The following is a 21,175-nucleotide window of genomic DNA, read 5'->3' as shown; positions in this document are numbered from 1 at the left end:
TTACTCAGGAATTGCTAACAACCACGCACGCTATGAGTACTAGAGCTGCGTAGGCAGGGGCGTTTCTAGAGAGGGGGCCAGTGTACAGTCTCTGACACGGTCCCCCTCCTCTCCATCCGGCAGCGCACTGAGCTGTGCGCGGCCAGCGCTGGTGTTATCGACTCTGGGCTCTACAGTGTGCCCAGAGTCTATAATGAATGCACAAGTCACCGGGAAAATGGCCGCGGCGCCATTTTCCCTGTACTGCACATGCGCAAATGATGGGAAAATGGCCACCGCGGCCATTCTCCCGTCGTTTTACAGCGCCGGACCCCCGCGCCGACGTGGGACTCCGGAGAAGTAAGTAATATTATGGGTGCAGGGTGTGCGGTGCGGTGCCCCCCTGGACCCAGGGGCCAGTGTTCCCCGCACACCCTGCACCCATTATAGATACGTCCCTGTGCGTAGGGCATCGCAGTAGATAACGTATGCACGCCCCTGCAACGGCGCTCAAAGGCACTGGCACGTCTGCTTTTCCTTGAAACCCCGCCCCCCCCCCTCCCCTCCCCTCCCCATTGCCACCCACAAACGGCACTTCCTGTCAATCACTCTGCGATGGGTCTGCGCAGCCGCAGCAATCGCAGTGGCCGGTTCGCGCACTGCCATGCATACACATGCGCAGTAAGCAACAAAAGGATGATTGCGTGCGTATTAGCAGTTGCGTTCCTTGCTGAATCAGGCCCAGAGTTCTTTAAGAAAAAGCCAAAAGAATTCCTTGTTTATAGTCACATTCTACTTAAATGAAGGAAATCCAGTTGTGGCTAATGCACAGCAACACGGAACACTGTCACTATCCTCAACAGAGATCTGGGTCTTTGTGGATGTTGTGATCAGATGTAGTTTGGTCTTCCTACTGCATGGGCAACACTTGCTGGGATTTGTAGTTCCCCCAATAGCAGACATTGTGTAAACCCGGCTGCCAGGATAAATCTATCATCCTCACGTACCTGAGGGCACATAATCCTCATCCTCGGAGGAAGAGTAATCCTCGGAGTCGCAGTCGGACATAATTGAGCGATGGAAGTACTCCCGCACACCCGGTAACCGTGCTGCGAGCTGACCCGGCCGGCACAGGGCTGTATCCCGTATGTATGTGTATGTAACCAGCAGCTGCTGCAGTGCGCAGGCCCCGGAGCCTGCTCCCCGCACCGCGCATGCGCGCCCGTACAGTGTTACATTGTAGCGAACGGGCATTGTTAGGGTCTGGCGCAGGCGCAGTAACACAACGAAAGTTCCTCTGCGCATGCGCAGTATGCCTTTCTCTAATTGGGGTGCCTCAGGGATCAGGATTGGACACTGGATAGTATTTCCTTTGCATATTTAATATGAATGATCATTGACGTCTCTGAAATTATTTTCAAGGGTTGGAAACTACGGTGCTTCCACAGTTCAATTGTTAGTGAATGGCACGTTTTGTTTTTTATCAATGGGTCTTCAGTTGTCTGTAATGGGCCCCATACATCTGCAACGGATTCCCACCATCCCGTGATGCTGCAACCCAGCATCGCAGGATTGCGGAAATCCAGCATGTTGGATTTTGGCGATTTGACGATCGCGATAAAAAAATGTTCGCGATCGTCAAATCGAGGACTTTTAATCTGTCAAATGTTAGTGATCCGGCGACGGATCGCTGAACATTGATGGTGGGCATCCCTGCATTGCGACGATCCGTCCAGATGCATGGGCACCTTTTTTTTTATCGCGATCGTCAAATCGGGAAAATCCAACATGTTGGATATCTGCGATGCCTGGTTGCAGCATCACGGGATCGCAGCAATCCATCGCTGATGGATGAGCCCCAATAAATGTCCCCGATTTGCCGATCGCAATAATTTTTTGATTTCGATCGTCAAATTGGGAAAATCCAACATGTTGGATTTCTGCGATGCCGGGTTGCAGCATCGCAGCAATCCATCGCTGATGGATGGGCCCCATTACAGTCCTGGTTTTAGTGATATCCAGGCTTGAGCACAGGTGGTTAAATCAAAATAATTAAAGTACTAATTAAGTCGCCTGTGCTCAAGCATGGCTATCCTTAAAACCTAGACCACAGGTTCTCAAACTCGGTCCTCAGGACCCCAAACAGTGCATGTTTTCCAGGTCTCCACACTGAATCAAGTGAAATAATTAGCTCTACCTGTGGACCATTTAAAATGTGTCGGTGAGTAATGATTACACCTACGCACCTGCTGGGTGACCTGGAAAACATGAACTGTGTGGGGGTCCTGAGGACCGAGTTTGAGAACCACTGACCTAGACTGTTAGTGCGCCTTGAGGACCGTGGTTGGGAATCCCTGCCCTAGAAACTAATCCTCTGCCTTATAGTTAGTAAAGGGACTGGCCTAGCTGGCAATGTGCAGCAGTGTCTTTTGTACTAGGTTTAGAGAGAGTTTCTGACTTCCCACAAGATTTGGCGATTTTGACAAACTGGACAATTTTTGTTTTGTTACTTGCTTTACTCACAAATATTCAATTTAGGCTATTTTAAGATTAATTGTCCGGGTTTTATTCTTGCAAACCATTTATTACAAAGAAATAATTGTCATTCGCTATACCAGTGGTTCTCAAACTCGGTCCTCAGGACCCCACACAGGTCATGTTTTCCATGTCACACAGCAGGTGCACAGGTATACGCATTACTCACTGATACATTTTTAAAAAATCCACAGGTGGAGCTAATTATTTCACTTGTGATTCGGCGAGGAAACCTGGAAAACATGCACTGTATGGGGTCCCGAGGACCGAGTTTGAGAACCACTGGTCTAGATCATACTTGCCAACATTAATATTTACCTCTGCGGGAACTGGTCAGGGATGAGATACTGGTGGGTGGCGGTGTGTCCGTGGGACCAGATGGTCCGCACCATTAAGCCCCGCCCCTCACAGGAAAAATGCAGTGAATCCCGCATATTCGACTAGGAGACGGGCCAAATGACACGATTCCCAACAAATTGCGTCATTAGGCCACCTGCCGATCCATGCGCAAATTCTCCCCATTCTGCCCACGTCACTAGGACAGGCAGAATGCGGGAGAAATGCCTACTTTCCTGGGGGTGCGGGGGGTTACCCGAAAAATCAGGAACCTGCCACAGGTCTCGGGAGGGTAGGTAAGTATGGTCTAGATCAGGGATTCCCAACCATGGTCCTCAAGGCACACTAACAGCCCAGGTTTTAAGGATAGCCATGCTTGAGCACAGGTGACTTAATTAGTACGTCAGTTATTTTGGTTTAACCACATGTGCTCAAGCTTGGATATCACTAAAACCAGGACTGTTAGTGTGCCTTGAGGACCGAGGTTGGGAATCACTGGTCTAGATGTTACCTTGGGTAAACACAATGATCATATACACGATGGTTCGGATCGCAGTGTGTACCCCTATTTGCGTGTTCACCGTATCTTCCCATCTGATGTGCTGCACATCAGATGGGACAATGTAATGAATTATACCATGCTGCTAAATGCAGCATGGAACGGCACATCATGCCATCGTATACAGCATTGTGCAGTGTGTATGGACGGCGCGATGTATCATTCCATCGCTGGGTACACACATCATGTAGTATGGACCCAGCTTTAGGGGTAAATTTACTAAATTTAGTGTTTTTAGAGGTGGTGATGTTGCCCATAGCAACCAATCAGATTCTAGCTATTATCTTCTAGAATGTGCTAGTTAAATGTTAAGTAGAATCTGATTGGTTGCTATGGGCAACATCTCCACATCTAAAAAGTCTCACTTTAGTAAATATACCCCGGTGAGTATATTTTAACTGCAAACAAACTATGTTTCAAGTATATGTGATAGTGTAGAAACGTGTAGCCAATCAGGAACTCTGGGCTGAAAGCTTAAATGTTTTGATCAAAACATGTACAAATCCCTCATGCTTACAGTGGTTTGATACACACAGATTGCAGTGGTTGTGACAATCACTGACAGCATTTGTCTTTGTGCTTGCTACACAGATATCCATATAGAGTGGCCACTTTATGATGAGTTGGTTCTCTGTTTGCACCAGGAATAACTTTTATTCATCAGAGTGTGGGCTAAAGAAGTTGTGGAAATGCAGGACAGAGAGGCAGGCCAATGCCAACTCCAGTGTGTTTTAAAATTGTTGCATTTGAGGTGAAATAGCCTCAACCCACAGATACACAAGTGGATAAGACTACCCATACTTGCCTACCCTCCCGATTCAGCCGGGACCCTCCAGGTCCCCCCCCCCCGGAAAGGCAGGCAAGCCATTAATAGTGTCACTGTGAAGAGGGGGTGGGGCCGCGAACACGCTGTCCCGCCCTGCCCCTAATAATGCCTAATCTGCCGGGCCACGCCTCCTTTTACAGCGACACGCCCCCACTGTGAAAGCCCGACAGCTCGCTACCGGAAGGAGGGAGCTAAATGTCGGCAAACATAAGCCTACTGCATTAAGCATTCGGGGCCAGGGGCGTGTCTACACATTGGCCGGGATGGCATTAGCCAGGGGCGACAGCCAAGAACGGGCGCCGCCCGGCGATGCCATCCGCAGCCAGGGAATAGAAAAACATACTAGTCTTTCTACCTCACCTGGTGTCAGTGTGCGCCCCTGGGCAGTGCGTTGCCCGGAGACTCTCACAATAGCAGGCAGGAGCCACTGTTACCAGCGCCGGAGTCCGGCATCGCGCTACACAGTGAAGGAACTGCAAATAAACTACAGCTCCCACCAGCCCTAGCTGCCGGGAGCTCCTGGCAGCAAGGGCTGTTGGGAGCTGTAGTTTCATTTGAGTTTGATATATGTGGTGCTGTGCGGTGACGGACACTGGCACCTGTAACAGTGTATGCTGTGCACTGCAGCACCACCACTGCCCGGGGATGACTTTCAGGAGAGTAATAATATTCAATTTATGTTATACAAGAATGGTATATATATATATATATATATATATATAAATGTATGTATGTATATATATATATATATATATATATATATGTGTGTGTGTATATATACATATGTGTGTATAGGTATATATATATGTATATATATATACATATGTGTGTGTATATATATATATATATATATATATATATGTGTGTGTTTGTGTATATGTTTATATGTTGTGATAGAGGCACTGGAGAAGTTGGGGATGGCATGTATGTGTGTCCCAGGTTCCTGTCATATGTATTTTAAACCCCCAGGAAAAGTCTGTTTTACCAAGCAAATTTGAGTGTCGGCTTTTGGTAAAATCCGGATAATGGGTCCTGGGGGTGTGGGTGTGAGAGAGAAGGGAGGGCTCCATCCAAAGGGTCGCTTCAGGTGTTGGGCTTTTCAGCCTGAGATCAGGCTAATTATGATTACATCTGGAAGTGGCTCATAAGAGCTGTGTAGAGTTTTGATGCAGTTAGGGGTATTCAATATGGGTGCGATAACATCGTTTTTTGCGTTAATATCGCACTTTTTAATGTTTTTGCGTTAATATCACTTGTTTTAGTTTTACACCGTATTCAATTTCAAAGACTTATCGCAGTTTTGAAAAGTCTTTGATAAAAAACGGTGATAACTTTTCACCATTGAATAGGGGGTGCAGAATTGGGGTTTAGGGGTGCAGGCTTAAAAAAAATAGCCTGCACCCCTGAGATTGATATTTAAAAAAGAACTGTGTCAAAAAGTTTAAAAAAAAATAGGGACACCCCAAAAAATTAATTTAAAAATTGGGGTGCAAAAAAAAAATGGGAAAAAATTGTTTGAACAATAGGGAAATAGGTTCAGGGCTATTCTGCAAGTATGCGGCAGATGTTTTCTAGAATAGAATTATAGCGGCAGGTGCACAAATGCAGAATTTTTAAAAACTTACTTTAGGGACACCAAAATATGCTAGTACCCATTTTCATGTACCCCAAATTTGATGGGACCACTTACAAAAACTAAAAAAATAACCTAAGTGCTCTCCTGCATCACTTATTCAATATCGGGAAAAAAACACCTGCTGCGGCTATTTAAATCCCTGACTTTCAATTAAAGGCTAAAACGGGGGTACCCATAGTGTTCCCCCATGTTTTTACAACTTTAGGGGGGTCTTACAATTATTTTAAGGAAAAATTCGTAACTTTACGCAAATCCAACTTCGGAGTTTCCCGTTTTCGTTAATTTTATTTTGAATACGGGGATAAGCGGGAGCGCGCACCATACCTTTACGCAGAAAAAAACTCCGATATGAAACGTTAACTTCGCCAGGGAAGTTAACCTTTCATATTGAATACCCCTCAGTGTCCCTATTTCAAATATGGGGGGAGGGGGGCGCCAGTCCCTTACTTTGCCAGGGGCACTCAAACGCCTAGATACACCCCTGTTCGGGGCCCCATTTATTAGTGAAGCATAACCCCTTTAGCGCTCGCTTTAGCGGTTATGTCATCCTTTCTGTGTTTAACAAACAGTGGTAATCTAATATTAACACTGTAACAGCATCGTTCTTGCCATCTTTAGATGCGGTCCCCTTTGGTCATGATGGCCTACCCTCCGACATGACCCTTTCCATTAGGTACAAAACACACTGCTCCTGTTCTACCCACCTAATGTATGATTGCAGCCACCTGTGTTGAAGGTAATTTCTAAATCCCCTTCACGGAGAGGACCCTGACGTCATCAGCCAGTGTCCAGCGTCATTCCCTACCATCCAAGTGGGCATAGAGGGGGACCCTGTGTTGAACTATTTGATTGATTAGAAGGGAGCTTCAACACAGGGGGCTGTGATCATAAATCAGGAGGGAAGTCTAGGAGCAGAGCATTTTGTACCTGATGGGAGGGGTCATGTGGGAGGGTCTGGAGTATTTCAGCTGGCAAGGAGTAACAGAGTATTTCAGGGGATGCTCCCTGAAACAGAAGTTAAGGACATGGAGCTGTCACTGACTTCCGCCCTCTACAAATATGGCTTCCAATGACGCCAGTCCTCATGCGCACCTAGCACGTAAGTCACCAAACATACTGTCACGTCGCGCTGCTAGGAATTAATCACAAACCCTCTATTGGTTGCTGAGATGAGTGACTTATCCCTCAACCAATCAGCGACGACAGATTTCCCACACGGCTTCGCCCTATCGCTTCGCTAACCTGTGATTGGTCGCCGCGTTCCTTGCCCGTGTGTGTGGTGCGAGTCCCGGGATGTAGGACGCGGGGGCCCCGAGGAAGTTGTGTGAGGAGATCCCGGGGAGGCGCCGCGGCCTGCGGAGCGGTGGATGGCGGAAGCATGGAGAGTGGCGACAGAGGAGGACTGGACGGCGACACCGGGCTGCTGCAGCAGATCCTGAGCCTAAGGCTGGTGCCGCGGGTTGGAAATGCCAGTGTGTGTCCGACTGCCACTGCCCTGTGCACCTTCCCGGGTGAGAGCGGGGAAATACCCCCATCTGCCCGGTGCTAGCTGCTTCCAGCGCTCACATTGCAGGGTCATCCCTCACCTTAGCAGTCAACATGCCTCCTATAGGATCACTTACTGCAAAGGGTTACTATAGCGTACAGGCCATGTGATCTTATAGTCCCTAATATTATAGTTATTTCATAGTGTATCCTGTGATCCTATCCTATAGGTCACTACAGTACAGAGTATCCCATCTCCACAGGGGTGTATCTAGGGATCCGAGCGCCCCTGGCAATGTAATGGACTGGCGCCCCCCTACCCCCCATAATTTATGAATAATGACACTATACATTAAATAAGTACTTACAATGTTTCCCCAGCTACCCCTCTTCTGTCTCCCCAGCCAGCCCACATGTTTCATCAGCCAGCACCTCCGTTTGTCTCCCCAGCCATCCCGCTATACAGTGCTCCGAGCAGTAGTACCCCCTATGCATTGCTCCCAGTAGTAATACCCTCTATGCTGCATTGCCCCCAGTAGTAATACCCTCTATGCTGCATTGCCCCCAGTAGTAGTCCCCCCCTATACAGTGCCCCCAGTAGTAATCGCCCCTATGCTGCATTGCCCTCAGTAGTAGTCCCCATATACAGTGCCCACAGTAGTGGCTACCACCCCCCATATAGTGCCCCCAGTAGTAATACCCTCTATGCTGCATTGCCCCCAGTAGTAATACCCTCTATGCTGCATTGCCCCCACTAGTAGTCCCCCCTATACAGTGCCCACAGTAGTAATCGCCCCTATGCTGCATTGCCCTCAGTAGTAGACCCCATATACAGTGCCCCCAGTAGTGGCTACCACCCCCCATAAAGTGCCTCCAGTAGCAGCCCTCCTATACAGTGCCCCCAGTAGTAGTCCCCCCTATACAGTGCCCTCAGTAGTGGCCACACGCCCCCAGTAGTGCCCCCTATACAGTGCCCCCAGTAGCAGCCACTGACCCCACAAAGTGCCCCCAGTAGCGGCCACACTCTATACAGTGCCTCCTAGTAGCCACGCTTCCCCCTGTGCCATTCTTATACACACAGAAAAAAAAAACACAACTTACCTGAATCCCCGCTCCTGCTGTGGCCGCTGCTGTCCGCTCCTCCCGGCCCGCTCTGCACTATGGGAGAGACGTCATGACCATCACCCGCTGCTGGGGGAGCCGGAAGGCGGAGCTCACGGGGGAGCTCCTGCAGGCTGCCTCTGTGGACGACGCAGCAGCTAATGAGAGTGTCTGACTCTCATTTGCTGCTATAACAAACATACAGCTGCCGCTGTACTCACTGCGGTCTGCCCTAAATTTGTGGGGCCCGGTGGACTAGCGGTGGCTGCACTGTCGCTAGTTCCGGTCCTGGTAGTCCCGGTCTGATTCCACCTCTTGGCTGCTGGTGGCACTGCCGGCCGACGCCCCCCTTTGGCCGACGCCCCTGGCGAGTGCCAGCCTGGCCAATGGGTAGATACGCCCCTGCATCTCCAGTCCCCTGGGACCACCTAATCATTCATGTTTTCCAGATCTCCTAGTTGGAGATCTGTAAAACATGCACTGTTAAGTATTCCTGGGGACTGGAGTTGGGAAACATTGCTATAGGTGATCTGTCCAGTCACCCTACGGGTCACTATAGGTTATCTGTCCTGAGACCCTACGGGTCACTATAGGTGATCCGTCCTGTGACCACATGGGTCACTATAGTGCATCCGCCCTGTGACCCCATGGGTCACTAGAGTGTATCTGTTCTGTGGCCCTATGGGTTACTATAGTGCATCCGTCCCCATGGGAGCTGGTTGGGAGCAAAGCAAAAAAAAAAAAAGTTACTTTGCTCATGGGACAAACCATTGTGCACATACATTTGTTTTTTGCATGCAGGGTAAATACAGGCTGCATTTCTATGTAGCCCACAAAAACTGCACAGCTTTATTGTTACACTACAATTTAGATTTGAGTTTGGAAACGCCCCTCTCAGATCTAATTCTCTGCACATTTTACATCTGCCCTAACCCTGAGGTGCAACATGGTTTTTCCAAGGTGCAGAATTAAGGTGCGTATCCACTAACAGACTGTGAAACGACTGCACGATTACGACATTGTAATCGTGCAGTCGTTTCACAGTCTGTGCTGTGCCTACACTGAACGTTCAGTGTAGGCACATCCATCATCCCCGAACATGGGCAATTTGTCGTTATCGCCAGATTGATTAGCATGTTTGGGCGATTGATGTCGGAAACGACCAGCGGGGGAGCGCATCGCTGGTCGGTTCCGACATTAATTTGCACGATTTTTGCCCGATTACTGAGCGATTGCACGATTACAATGTCGTAATCGTGTAATTGCTCAGTAATGTCATGTAGTGGATACACTGCATTACCTGCTCTTTTTGCTTTGCGACCAGTTCAGAATTAGCCTCTCACTATTACGAAGGATGAGAGAATAATTGATATGTGCCTCAGTGCTATGCTATAGAACATGAAAGAAACAATCTGTCTCTATACAATGATGTTGGCACTTGTCAATTTGCCCAAATATACAGGCTAAAATCAAGATTGTTAAAAAAAAAATAAAACTGATATCTTTAGGAAAATGATAATGGTCTTCTGTTTTGTCTGAATAAATGTTTCTATGCAGTGGAGTTTAATCCATTAGTACTAGTTAATCTCCCATAGACGATGACCGCATACAGTAGCTGCATTTTTCAAGTGCATTTATTACAAGCTGACTGTTCTCTTAAGGATGTTCTATTTACCAACTATCATTTGTCATAAAACAAAGTCTATATGAGCACTTTACAGCGCTCTTTCAGATGCCCAGTATTTACTTTCTAAATTAAATATCACATTTAGTAAACCATTAATATGATACATTACTTTTGTTCCATTGATTAGAGCAAGCTACATTGCATGTACAACTTGTGATGATGATCGTAAATCTTTAAAGTTGCATTACAACCTACTCCATCAGTTTCTCTAACCTGGCAGGTGGGCTGCTCCATGCAGTCGTGGATGTCTCCTGATTGTGTCTTCTGATTGGTCCACCTGACATCAGTCCCCCCTCTTGCTAGAAGAAAACATGAGTAGAAGCCCCATGACATCAGCAATGGATTGTGCCAATTCCCTGATTCCCAGACGCCGGGGTTGGGGGCATCAGTGACTTCTACCATGTTCTATTTGCTGATCACGATCAAAATATAACCTTGATCAGAACATCGGGGATTTTTACCATGAAGACTTTCACTGATTCCCAGATGAATCGGCGAATCGGGCGACTGATGTATGCCCTTTAGTAATATGTATACAGTGGGTGGAGCTTTTATTCTTCTGTGGATTCCTTATTGTAGACTTTGATGTTTTGCAGAGATGTGGTATGGTGTATTCTTATGGGCACTGGTCTCCTCCCTTTTCTTTCACATACCCGCCGGATTACTGGCTCTGTTTACCCTCCGGCACCACAAGTACGGAAGGTTTATGTCAGTGGGGATCCTACTGATGGGCATTGTGGGACCAATATCTGCAGGGATTTTAACAAGTAAGTGAATGGTTTTGAGCTCCTCCCACAATGGTGTTTTTTTTTTTCTTGTATAAATGTAATATTAAATAAAAAAATATCTCTGACTAAGATATATAAATTGTTCGAGGAATATGAAAAATTTTGATTGTATCATTTTCATTTGTGTTTTTATTTAAGTTATCTTATTGTCGTCAGATGTGTATAGAAGTATCTTATTGTCAGATGTGTATAGAGGTATCTTATTGTCAGATGTGTATAGAAGTATCTTATTGTCGTCAGATGTGTATAGAAGTATCTTATTGTTAGATGTGTATAGAAGTATCTTATTGTCAGATGTTTATAGAAGTAGTGTTCATTCTAGCACCCCGCACCTTTCACAACCCTTGCAGTTCCTCTTTCTTGACTGGGGTGTCGCGCTCTGCTCTGGTGCTTCTAGCACACTCAGCTAATACAACAAACCTCTGATATACAGACCGGAGTGTGTTAGAAGCTTCAGAGCAGAGAGAGACACCCCAGGCAGGAAAGAGGAACTTGCACTGGTTATGACAGGTGCAGGGTGCTAGAATGAACGCTATAGAAGTATAATCTCATGTTTTAGCAAATGCACAGGAAATCTGCGTACCACATTAAGGGGCACCTTTTCAGGCATGTCTTTACGCATGGGATGTTCTGTTGAAGTGTGTTGTGTCCACTGATATGCCATCGCGATGTTATACACATGTTTAGATTACATAGAGCGGGCACCGCAGGCTCCGGTGATGTGGGCATTATTTTGCCAGGTATGGGAGTTAGTACAGTACCTGCATTCACCCTAAAGCCCACATGGTGGTTATGTAATAGGTTCCAAGATTCCCCCCGCCCCCATGTCTGAGAATAGCCTGGACATAGCCGGAAGGAGGTAACAAATTACAGAGACTTGTTGCTAAAAAAAAAAAAAAAATGTTTTCCCCTATCTGTCCTGGTACCTTGTACAATTGTGCTCTCCTGGTCTTTCTGGCCTGTTCCCCCTTTCTTGTGGTGCACACACACGGTACAAACTACACAATCAACGTTATCGCTGATAGATTTCCCTTCAGCTTTCTGTAGTGCAGGGCACATGATTTTGGCTGTACACACTGATAGATATCTATGATAGATATTTCAGTGAAGTCATCTCTTAACATGCAATCGTGTTGAAATCGTCCAAGTTGGCCTGCAAGTACGGTCGATCATAGATATCGTTATCATCCACGCGAGAACACACATCGTTAGTTGTTCGTTGCATAAAAATGAACGATTGATCGCTATCGTTCATATAGTTCATTAAAATCGTACCGTGTGTACGCACCATTACTCTCTGACAGTCTGTATCCTTCACACACAAAACAAGTCAAGTTTTTTTTTTTTTTCTACTTCATGGTCCATAGGGGGTCCACAGGGTTGACCTTGGGGTATAGCTGGATCTGGATCCATGGGCACCACGCAGTTAAAGCTTTAGCTGCTCCCAGGATGCACTTGGGTCCGTCCTCCTCTATACCCTGCCCCCGGCCACAGCACCTCAGTTTGAGTTGGTGCCCGGCCGGAGTCGGGTCACCTGCGCAAGGGGGGCTGCAGGAGCAGCCCCCAAAAGCTTTCTATTTTTATTTAAAAAAAAAAAAAAGAGCCTATTAGATTTTTATTTTAAAACAGAGGCTCTAGTGTGGCAGCGACGGGCTGTCTATGCAGACGCCCACGCTGCCGCTCTCCTTCCCCGCTGGCGCCGCAACGCCAGTACTGCACTGGGGATCGCGGCGGGAGGCCAGAGTCCGTACTAGCCGGACTCTGGGTCCCTCCCTGGACTGCTGCCGGAGTCGCCGGGGACAAGGTAAGCCGCGAGTCGCCGATTAGCGGCGGCTCGCGGGTTTTGCCTGCAAATGCAGTCCTTTGCCCCCGGTCCTAGGGGACAGACCGGGGGCCGCTAGCGGTGGCGGCGGGCTCCCCCTCTGAGGAGGAATAACCCGTGGGACCACTAGATCACCAGGGATATATGGCAAGCGGGATGCCGGCAAGCCCTGGGGTTAATATGCTAGCCAGGGGAGGAAGCCTTCCCTGTTTAGCGGCTCCTCCCCTCAGCCCAGCGCGCCTTCTCTCGTGTGCTGGCGTCGCTGGGCTGTTCCTCTGACGGCCACTCCTCCTCAGAGCTTTCAGCACGGAGTCTGGCGTCGCTGAGCTGCAGATTACTCGGGCCACTCCTCCTCTGAGGTCTCTGGTGGCCATTTTCTCACAGTGGCAGCGCAGATCTTCAGGGAGCACGCGGACCGGTCCCCCTGTGTACCTCTCCCCTGATTAAGGACAGCGTACACAGCACTATAGCCCTCCCAGACACTGAATCTGGGCAGGTTGATTGTAGTGTAAAGGTGCAGTGAGTATTACTTCTGCATGGTATGTGACTTTTGCTAGTGCTGCCTGTCTGTGCTTATTTTCCACTTACTGTCAGCTTATACCTGTCCCTTTACTTCTCCTACAAGCCCTACAGGTGTGTGGGGGAGGGGCGTTTCTACTGACCTCACTTATATAGATCACGTATTTGTGAGGTCCGTCACATACAGTTGTGTGCTACACAGTGCCGTATTGTGGGCTGTTGTTTAGCACACCGGTGAGTGCGTTTTCTTCTGCCCTGTTGCCAGATATATTTTTTTACTATATAATATATTCTGTCATGTCAGACGAGGAGGTTGAGCGCTCAGTGGCTCCGGTGTTGGCCTCCTGCGGACGCTGTTCTGCAGGAGTAGATAGGGAGGATTTGTCACAGGATGGCCTGTGTAGTCGATGCCAGGTGGCTCCTGGCCCATCCAGACCTTCTCTGGCGCAGGAACCACCGTGGGCGATGTTTTCTCAAGTGCTGGTGTCTATTGCGGACCGTCTGTCGGTCCCGACTGCTCTCCCTACTAGGGCGTTGCCCCAGCCGACCATCCCCCATTCCCCGGGTGTCCCGCAGTTATTGCGGAGTCCTCCTGGGTCTCAGTCGGTGGGTCCCTATGCGGGGTTGCCTATGTATATACAGGCTTCCCCTGTGCCGCAGCAGCCCCTATGGTGTCTCCTCCACCCTGGGTGGATGTGCTCTCCAACTCCGTGCAAAATTTGGCGGCCGCTTCCTCGGCTTTTCAGTCAATGTTGCAGACTGACATGCCTTCTAGGATTTCAAAACGCCCACTCATGACACGGACTCAGAGGGTTCCTCAGATGATGGGGAGGTCCCTGATGACACTGACTCGGACGCCTCGGTCCAGGAAATGGATACCAAGTCGTCCATTAATGTGCGAGCACTAGTTAGGGCGGTGCGAGCTATTCTTCTTATAGAGGATGAGGCACCGGTTCCTAAGTCGAAGTTTCCTAGTTTCAAAAAAACTAAGGTGGCTTCTGCGGTGTTTCCCCTGTCGGATCAGTTGACGGATCATATGGCGGTAGCTTGGCAGGCGCCCAGTAAGAGATTCCTTCCTCAGAAGCGGTTGGCTTCTAATTACCCCTTCCCTGAGGCACATTGTAAAAAATGGGAAACTCCACCGGCGGTGGATTCCCATGTCACCCGTTTAACTCGGGGCGCCACCTTACCATTACCGTCGATATCCTCGCTGAAGGATCCCACGGACAGGAAAGTTGAGACTTGCTTAAAGTCTATTTACTCCCTCTCCGGGGCGGTGGCCCGACTGTCCATGGCCATCTCCTGGGTGGCCAAGGCCATTGAGGGGTGGGCCAATGCATTGGAAGATACCTTCCCGGACGACGCTCCGGATGTCCAGCGGGCGTTGTTGGGACAAATGAGGGACGCTGCTTCTTACATTGGAGAAGCTTCTTTAGATGCTAGTCTGCTGACCTCGCGGGTATTGGCTGCAGCGGTGTCTGCCCGCCGATCCTTATGGTTGCGGTCCTGGAGAGCGGACTCTGATTCAAAGAAAGGTCTGGAGGCCTTACCTTTCAATGGGGAATTACTATTTGGTCCGGACTTGGACAAAATAGTGGACACCCTGGCTAAATCCAAGTCGGCCTTTCTCCCTTCGGCGGCACTGCCTGCTAAGGTTCGGAGTTCGGCTTTTCGTTCCTTTCGGGTTCAGGGTAAGGCGAAAGGTCAGTCCTTCCCGAGACAGTCTGCGAGTAAGACGGCCTCTAAACCCAAGAAGCAAGCCTGGAGTGCTCGGCGCTCTTCTTCCAAGCAGGAAGTTAAACCTGCGGCCTGATGGGACGGGCCTCCCTCTGGGGGACCTCAGAGTGGGAGGCCGACTTCTTCTATTTGCCCAGTGCTGGCACAATACCACCACGGATGCCTGGGTTTGAGAAGTGGTCTCCCAGGGGTACGCCCTGTCTTTTCGGCACAGACCACCCCACCAGTTTTTCTGCACAAGTCCTTCTCAGGACAAGACCAAGGCGTTACAGGTTCAGGAGGCTATAGAGTCCTTGCTGAAAGCAGGGGTCATTGTTCCCGTTCCTCTATCACAACGAGGGACGGGGTATTATTCGTCTCTGTTTCTGGTGCAGAAACCCAATGGTTCTCATCGCCCTATCCTCAACTTGAAGTCTCTGAACAAATTCCTCAGAGTTCCCAGGTTCAGGATGGAAACGTTACGTTCCATCATTCTGGCGATGGAACCGGGGGATTACATGGTGTCCCTGGACATCCAGGACGCCTACCTCCATGTTCCGATAGCATCTTCACACCAGCGGTATCTGAGGTTCGCTATCCTTCAACACCACTATCAGTTCCGGGCGCTACCCTTTGGTCTCTCCACGGCACCGAGGGTGTTCACAAAGATTATGGCGGTCATTGCCGCACATCTTCGGAACCAGAATGTACGGCTGCTGCCGTACCTGGACGACCTCCTGTTGCTGGCGAGCTCCCCGGAGGTACTGCTTCAACATCTCCACCTGACGATCGCTTGCCTACAAGCACACGGGTGGTTGATAAATTGGAAAAAGTCCTCCCTGATTCCATCACAGCGGATGGTTCATTTGGGAGCCCTGCTGGATTTGCGTCAGCAAAGGATCTTCCTGACTCCGGAGAAGGTCGCCTCCCTACAGCTGCGGATACGCAGTTGCCTGAGCCGTTGCCGCCTGTTGGTCCATTCGGCTATGAGAGTTCTGGGGTCCATGGTGTCGACATTCGACATGGTGGAATTTGCCCAGTTCCATTCCCGGCCCCTGCAGGGGTTGATTCTATCAGAATGGAACGGGTTACCTCACCGGATCCGCTCTCAGGTGCTGGTGTTGTCTCCGGACGTTCGGCTATCTTTGGCTTGGTGGCTTCAGACAGCTCATCTGGTCGAGGGGCGCCCATTTTGGATCCCGGACTGGGTCCTGCTCACGACGGATGCCAGTCTCCGGGGGTTGGGGGGCAGTGACCGGCTCTTTGTCGCTTCAGGGTCGTTGGTCAGCGGAAGAAGCACTTCTCCCCATCAACATCCTGGAACTGCGGGCAGTATACAGGGCCCTGCAGTCGTCCGGCCCCGCTCTTCACGGAAGGGCGGTACAGGTGCAGTCCGACAACGCCACCACGGTGGCGTATATCAACCACCAAGGCGGAACTCGCAGTCAGGCAGCGATGTCGGAGGTGTCTCGGATCCTGACTTGGGCGGAGGGTCACATTCCAGCGATCTCGGCGGTCTTCATCCCCGGAGTCCTCAATTGGGAGGCGGGCTTCCTCAGCCGTCACGACGTGCATCCCGGGGAATGGTCGCTTCACCCAGAGGTGTTTCAGCTACTCGTGGACAGGTGGGGACTGCCGGAGCTGGACTTGATGGCCTCCCGTCACAATCACAAGTTGCCCGTTTACGAGTCAAGGACAAGAGACGCAGGTGCAAGTCTGGTGGACGCGCTGTCGGTGAAATGGACGTTTCACCTGGCGTATCTGTTTCCTCCGATATCCCCGCTTCCTCGGGTTCTGCGGAAATTCAAGCAGGACGGCGGCATGCTCGTGCTGGTAGCTCCGGCGTGGCCCAGACGTCCTTGGTACTCCGATCTCAGGAGCCTCTCCATCGACGCTCCGTACCTTCTTCCTCAGCGTCGGGACCTGTTGTATCAGGGGTCCTGCCTTTACCTGGATCTGGGTCGGCTGTCTTTGACGGCGTGGCTCTTGAGACAGCCGTCTTGAGGTCTCGGGGCTTCTCCAGTTCGGTTATTGGTACCATGCTCAGGGCACGCAAGCCTGCTTCAGCACGGATTTATCACAGAGTGTGGCACACTTACTTTCAGTGGTGTGAGTCCAGACATTATGATCCTCAGGTGTTCCGAGTTTCTAGGATCTTGGAATTTCTTCAGTCAGGATTGGATCTCGGCTTACGCCTTGCATCTCTGAAGGTTCATGTGTCCGCCTTGTCCGTGTGGTTTCAACGGCGGATTGCAATACTACCAGACGTTCACACCTTTTTCCAAGGTGTTCTCAGGATCCAGCCTCCCTTTGTGCCTCCTGTGGCTCCTTGGGACTTGGCGGTGGTGCTACGGGTCCTGCAGGGTCCTCCGTTTGAGCCTCTTGAGGCGGTGGAGCTGAAGTGGCTGACATTTAAGACGGTTTTTCTCCTGGCAATTGCTTCGGCCAGGAGGGTGTCTGAATTGGGGGCGCTTTCCTGTCACCCTCCTTTCCTGATTTTTCACCAGGACAGAGCGGTGCTCCGCACTCGTCCTGAGTTTTTGCCCAAAGTGGTCTCGAAGTTCCATATTAATCAGGAACTTGTTGTGCCAGCTTTTCAGTCCCCTGATCTTTCAGCTGGTGAGACTTCCTTAGATGTGGTCCGGGCGCTTAGAATTTATGTAGACCGGACTGCTTCGGTTAGGAAGTCTGATTCCTTGTTTATCCTCTTTGGTTTTCACAAGAGGGGTTGGCCTGCCAACAAACAAACGTTAGCCCGTTGGCTTCGTTCCGTTATTTGTGAGGCTTATGCACAGGAGGGCTTACCTGTGACAGCCTCTGTTAAAGCTCATTCCACTCGTTCTGTGGGTCCCTCTTGGGCTGCTAGATGTGGCGCTTCTGCTGTTCAGCTGTGTAAGGCGGCCACTTGGTCTTCAATTCAAACGTTTTTGAGGTTCTATGCGTTTGACACCTTTGCCTCTCAGGATGCATCCTTTGGGCGCCGGGTACTCCTTTCAGCACAGGAGCGTCCCCGCCCTTAGTTGTACTGCTTTGGGACATCCCCAAGGTCAACCCTGTGGACCCCCTATGGACCCTGAAGTAGAAAACAAGAGATATGGTAAGAACTTACCTTTGTTATCTCTGTTTCTACGAAGTCCATAGGGTCCACAGGGCGCCCGCCCTGACGCACCTGGCTTCAAATGGGCTGTGTGGCTGGTCACCGGTTTTCCGTCTCCCATTTCTGTGAGTATGGTTTCTTGTGTGTTCCAGTCTTCCTTCTCTCTGTTTAGTCTCCTCCTCCGGCCTTGGCTGCTTACCAACTGAGGTGCTGTGGCCGGGGGCGGGGTATAGAGGAGGACGGACCCAAGTGCATCCTGGGAGCAGCTAAAGCTTTAACTGCGTGGTGCCCATGGATCCAGATCCAGCTATACCCAAAGGTCAACCCTGTGGACCCTATGGACTTCGTAGAAACAGAGATAACAAAGGTAAGTTCTTACCATATCTCTTGTTTTTTCACCCTGAAACAGACAAGTGACAAAGAGATGCAAATAAAGTATATTGGCCTCCAACTCTCTCGCCAGACCAACAAGGCCAAGACTTTGTTTAGCTAATTTGGCCACGGGTACTTGAGTCATTAGGTCTGCCCTTCACTCATCGCTGACCTAAGCATGAGCAGAAAAGTTGCTGCTGATTCTGTAGTAAGGGGCAGCGGAGGGGAGTCAGGTCCGTAAAGGAATTGGCGGAAGGCAGGATAGCAAAATAAACCCCTGAGGGAGTGGGCATGCTGTGGTGTGTACTGTTAAGAAGCTGGGCAGTATAGAGAATGTGTGAGTAGTGAAGGTTTGTATGTTAGCAGTGTGCATTCTAGCACCCTGCACCTGTCACAGCCTTGTGCACTTCCTCTTTCCTGCCTGGAGTGTCACTCTGCTCTGGTGCTTCTAGCACACTCGGGAGATGCAGGCCAGAGTGTGCTAGAAGCACCAGAGCAGAGAGCGACACCCCAGATAGGAAATAGAACTGCACAGGTTGTGACAGGGTGCTAAAATGAACACTGTTATGTTAGGTGCATGTCCACAAGCTGCTATGTACAAAACATTACTTTTGTTTTACAATCATTGAACTTGCAATCGACAGGTACGTTAGGTGAATCTCTCTGCTGTCACTCTGTATAAGATTGAAATTTACGAGCCTCTAGCTTAGTACACTGACCATCTTTCTCATGATGGAAATTAAATGCCTTTAACACGTTTGCTTTTGTCCTACAGGTGCCGCCATTGCTGGTGTATACAAAGCCTCTGCCAAGGAGATGTTCCCCATTGAGGCGCTGATATTTGGTGTAGGCCAGACTTTCTGCGTGCTAATCGTCTCCTTTTTACGGATTTTAGCGACTTTGTAACGTGCCGCACTCTGACCCTGCCAAAGACAAGTATGTGCGTTTTGGTTGGAGTGCGGTATTTAACAATGACTACCCTACATCAGGGGCTTGTTCCGGATCAGCCGCGGCTATATTACTCTGCAATATATGATTGTAAGATTGCCGACACGAGTCCAGAGGTCTGGTCAAAGAAATGTAACTGGAATATCCTGAGCTTTTCAGATACCGATGAATTCCGCAATTCAGTAACGCGTGGGCTGAAAAGAATTGTCTGTGTTCGGGATTTAAACCCACTCAATGGGGCGTTGCAACCACTTGTACCATCAATACCCTTTCTGGATTATAACACAGATATGCTCTAAGCTTTTCTAACAGAAACACAAACCATTTGACCTTTAACAACACAAACTTGCACTCCTCCTCTTTGTGCCTCCCAGCTAGTGGGTTTATTTGTTTGTTTTTTGCGTTGTCTTTTTTTAGACCATTTAGGGGTAAATTTACTATGAGAGTTTTTAGAAGTGAAGATGTTGCCCATAGCAACCAATCAGATTCTACATTGCACTTTTTAGAAAGTGCAATGTAGAATCTGATTGGTTGCTATGGGCAACATCTCCACTTCTAAAAACTTTCACTTTAGTGAATTTACCCCCAAGAGTTCTTAATACAACAATTCTGTTTTATTTGTTTTGATGAAATGATCACTTTTAAATCTATTTTAATGTTTTATCTAGGCTTTATTTTAGTGCTAATGCTGCTAATATATATATATAGAATTTTTTTGTTTGTTTTCGGGGTGTTTCTAAAGATACTGGAAATGCATTTTGTATAGGGTTTCTCTTTTTGAGCGTTTATTGGAGTTTGTATAAAGAATCTTAAAGTTTTGATCCAAAAACAAAACAGTAACACGTTACCTAAGGTTGAAAACTCCTAGGTTTCGTGACATTAACTTGTCTGAGATAGGCAGCATAGGAGTTGTAATTGGTGGGCGTGCTTTCATTCTGTATGTGTCCTTCAGTCCTATGCTGGCAGCACACGATTTGCCCAATATCGCTTCATGTTGTGACCTCAAATGACTGGTTACTGGCTGGGATCCCAGCAGAAGATGACAACTAATTGACCTGTATGTGCAGATATGTTCCGACTGCGTTTTAAAGCCACAGCGACCATGGACTGTGTGACCAAGTTGGACAGTGGACCTGTTGATCGGCTCTCGGGCCAAACAAAATCAGTGGAGTCTAGCCAAACCTGAGCCCAACTTGGTTACAAACGGGTATAGCCATATTGGAAAGACCTGCCGCTCAGGCCAAAATACAATTGGTGCGTTCAGATGAGCACTATATATCTTTGAAAGTCCCCAATCTGGTGTTATTGACAGCTATTTGGGGCTCATTAATGCTGAGATATGTATTTGTGTTAAAGCAATGATTGTGAGCTGCCTGTGTGCAGTCATCATCTAACCTCACTAAGCCCCTTACAGCATGACTGTTTGGCAGTGGTATAGCTCAGGGGTATTCAACATCCTGCCCTCCAGCTGATTGAGGAACTACAAATCCCAGCATGCTCTGCAACCGTTTTAGCATGCTCTAATAGCAAAACTGTGCCAGGGCATGCTGGGAAGTGTAGTTCCACAGCAGCTAGAGGGCCGCATGTTGAATACACATGGTATGGGCACCTTTAGGTAACCTATCTGCTTTATTTGGGCTCGGCTTCCCCGTTACTGCACCTTTTATCTCCCATACGCCCTTCTGGTGTTTCTGCAACACATGTTTTTGTGAATGTTACTCATAGCAATTTATAGAACTTAACATGTACTTTCAGGGTTGACAAGTCTT

The 21,175-nt window shown here is 48.9% G+C and overlaps 2 protein-coding genes across 4 annotated transcripts in view; one reads left to right on the top strand and one right to left on the bottom strand.

Moving 5' to 3' along the window:
* CFDP1 (chromatin remodeling protein CFDP1) overlaps positions 1-1,233 on the bottom strand; it is a 57,065-nt gene extending 55,832 nt beyond the window's left edge. Inside the window, exon 1 of the mRNA XM_088458341.1 lies at positions 987-1,233. Coding sequence (XP_088314467.1) covers positions 987-1,233 — 247 coding nt within the window. The remainder of the gene's footprint in view (positions 1-986) is intronic.
* Positions 1,234-7,108: 5,875 nt separating this feature from the next.
* On the top strand, positions 7,109-19,869 carry TMEM170A (transmembrane protein 170A). Of its 3 annotated transcripts, none has more exons than XM_088458337.1 (4): positions 7,258-7,343; positions 10,365-10,656; positions 10,741-10,911; positions 19,234-19,869. In XM_088458337.1, the coding sequence occupies exons 3-4, from the start codon at positions 10,743-10,745 to the stop codon at positions 19,362-19,364; spliced, it is 300 nt and encodes a 99-aa protein (XP_088314463.1). In that variant the 5' UTR covers positions 7,258-7,343; positions 10,365-10,656; positions 10,741-10,742; the 3' UTR covers positions 19,365-19,869. The 3 variants fall into 3 exon arrangements, with proteins under 3 accessions (XP_088314461.1, XP_088314463.1, XP_088314462.1); XM_088458336.1 differs by having other exon boundaries at positions 7,304-7,382; XM_088458335.1 differs by lacking the exon at positions 10,365-10,656 and having other exon boundaries at positions 7,109-7,382.
* The last annotated feature ends 1,306 nt before the right edge of the window (positions 19,870-21,175 follow it).

This window comes from Taudactylus pleione, unplaced genomic scaffold, assembly GCF_031769625.1.
Source record: "Taudactylus pleione unplaced genomic scaffold, aTauple2 ptg000828l, whole genome shotgun sequence".
NCBI lineage: Eukaryota > Metazoa > Chordata > Amphibia > Anura > Myobatrachidae > Taudactylus > Taudactylus pleione.
The sequence above is the reverse complement of the archived record's forward strand: the minus strand, read 5'-3'. Positions and strand labels throughout refer to the sequence as shown.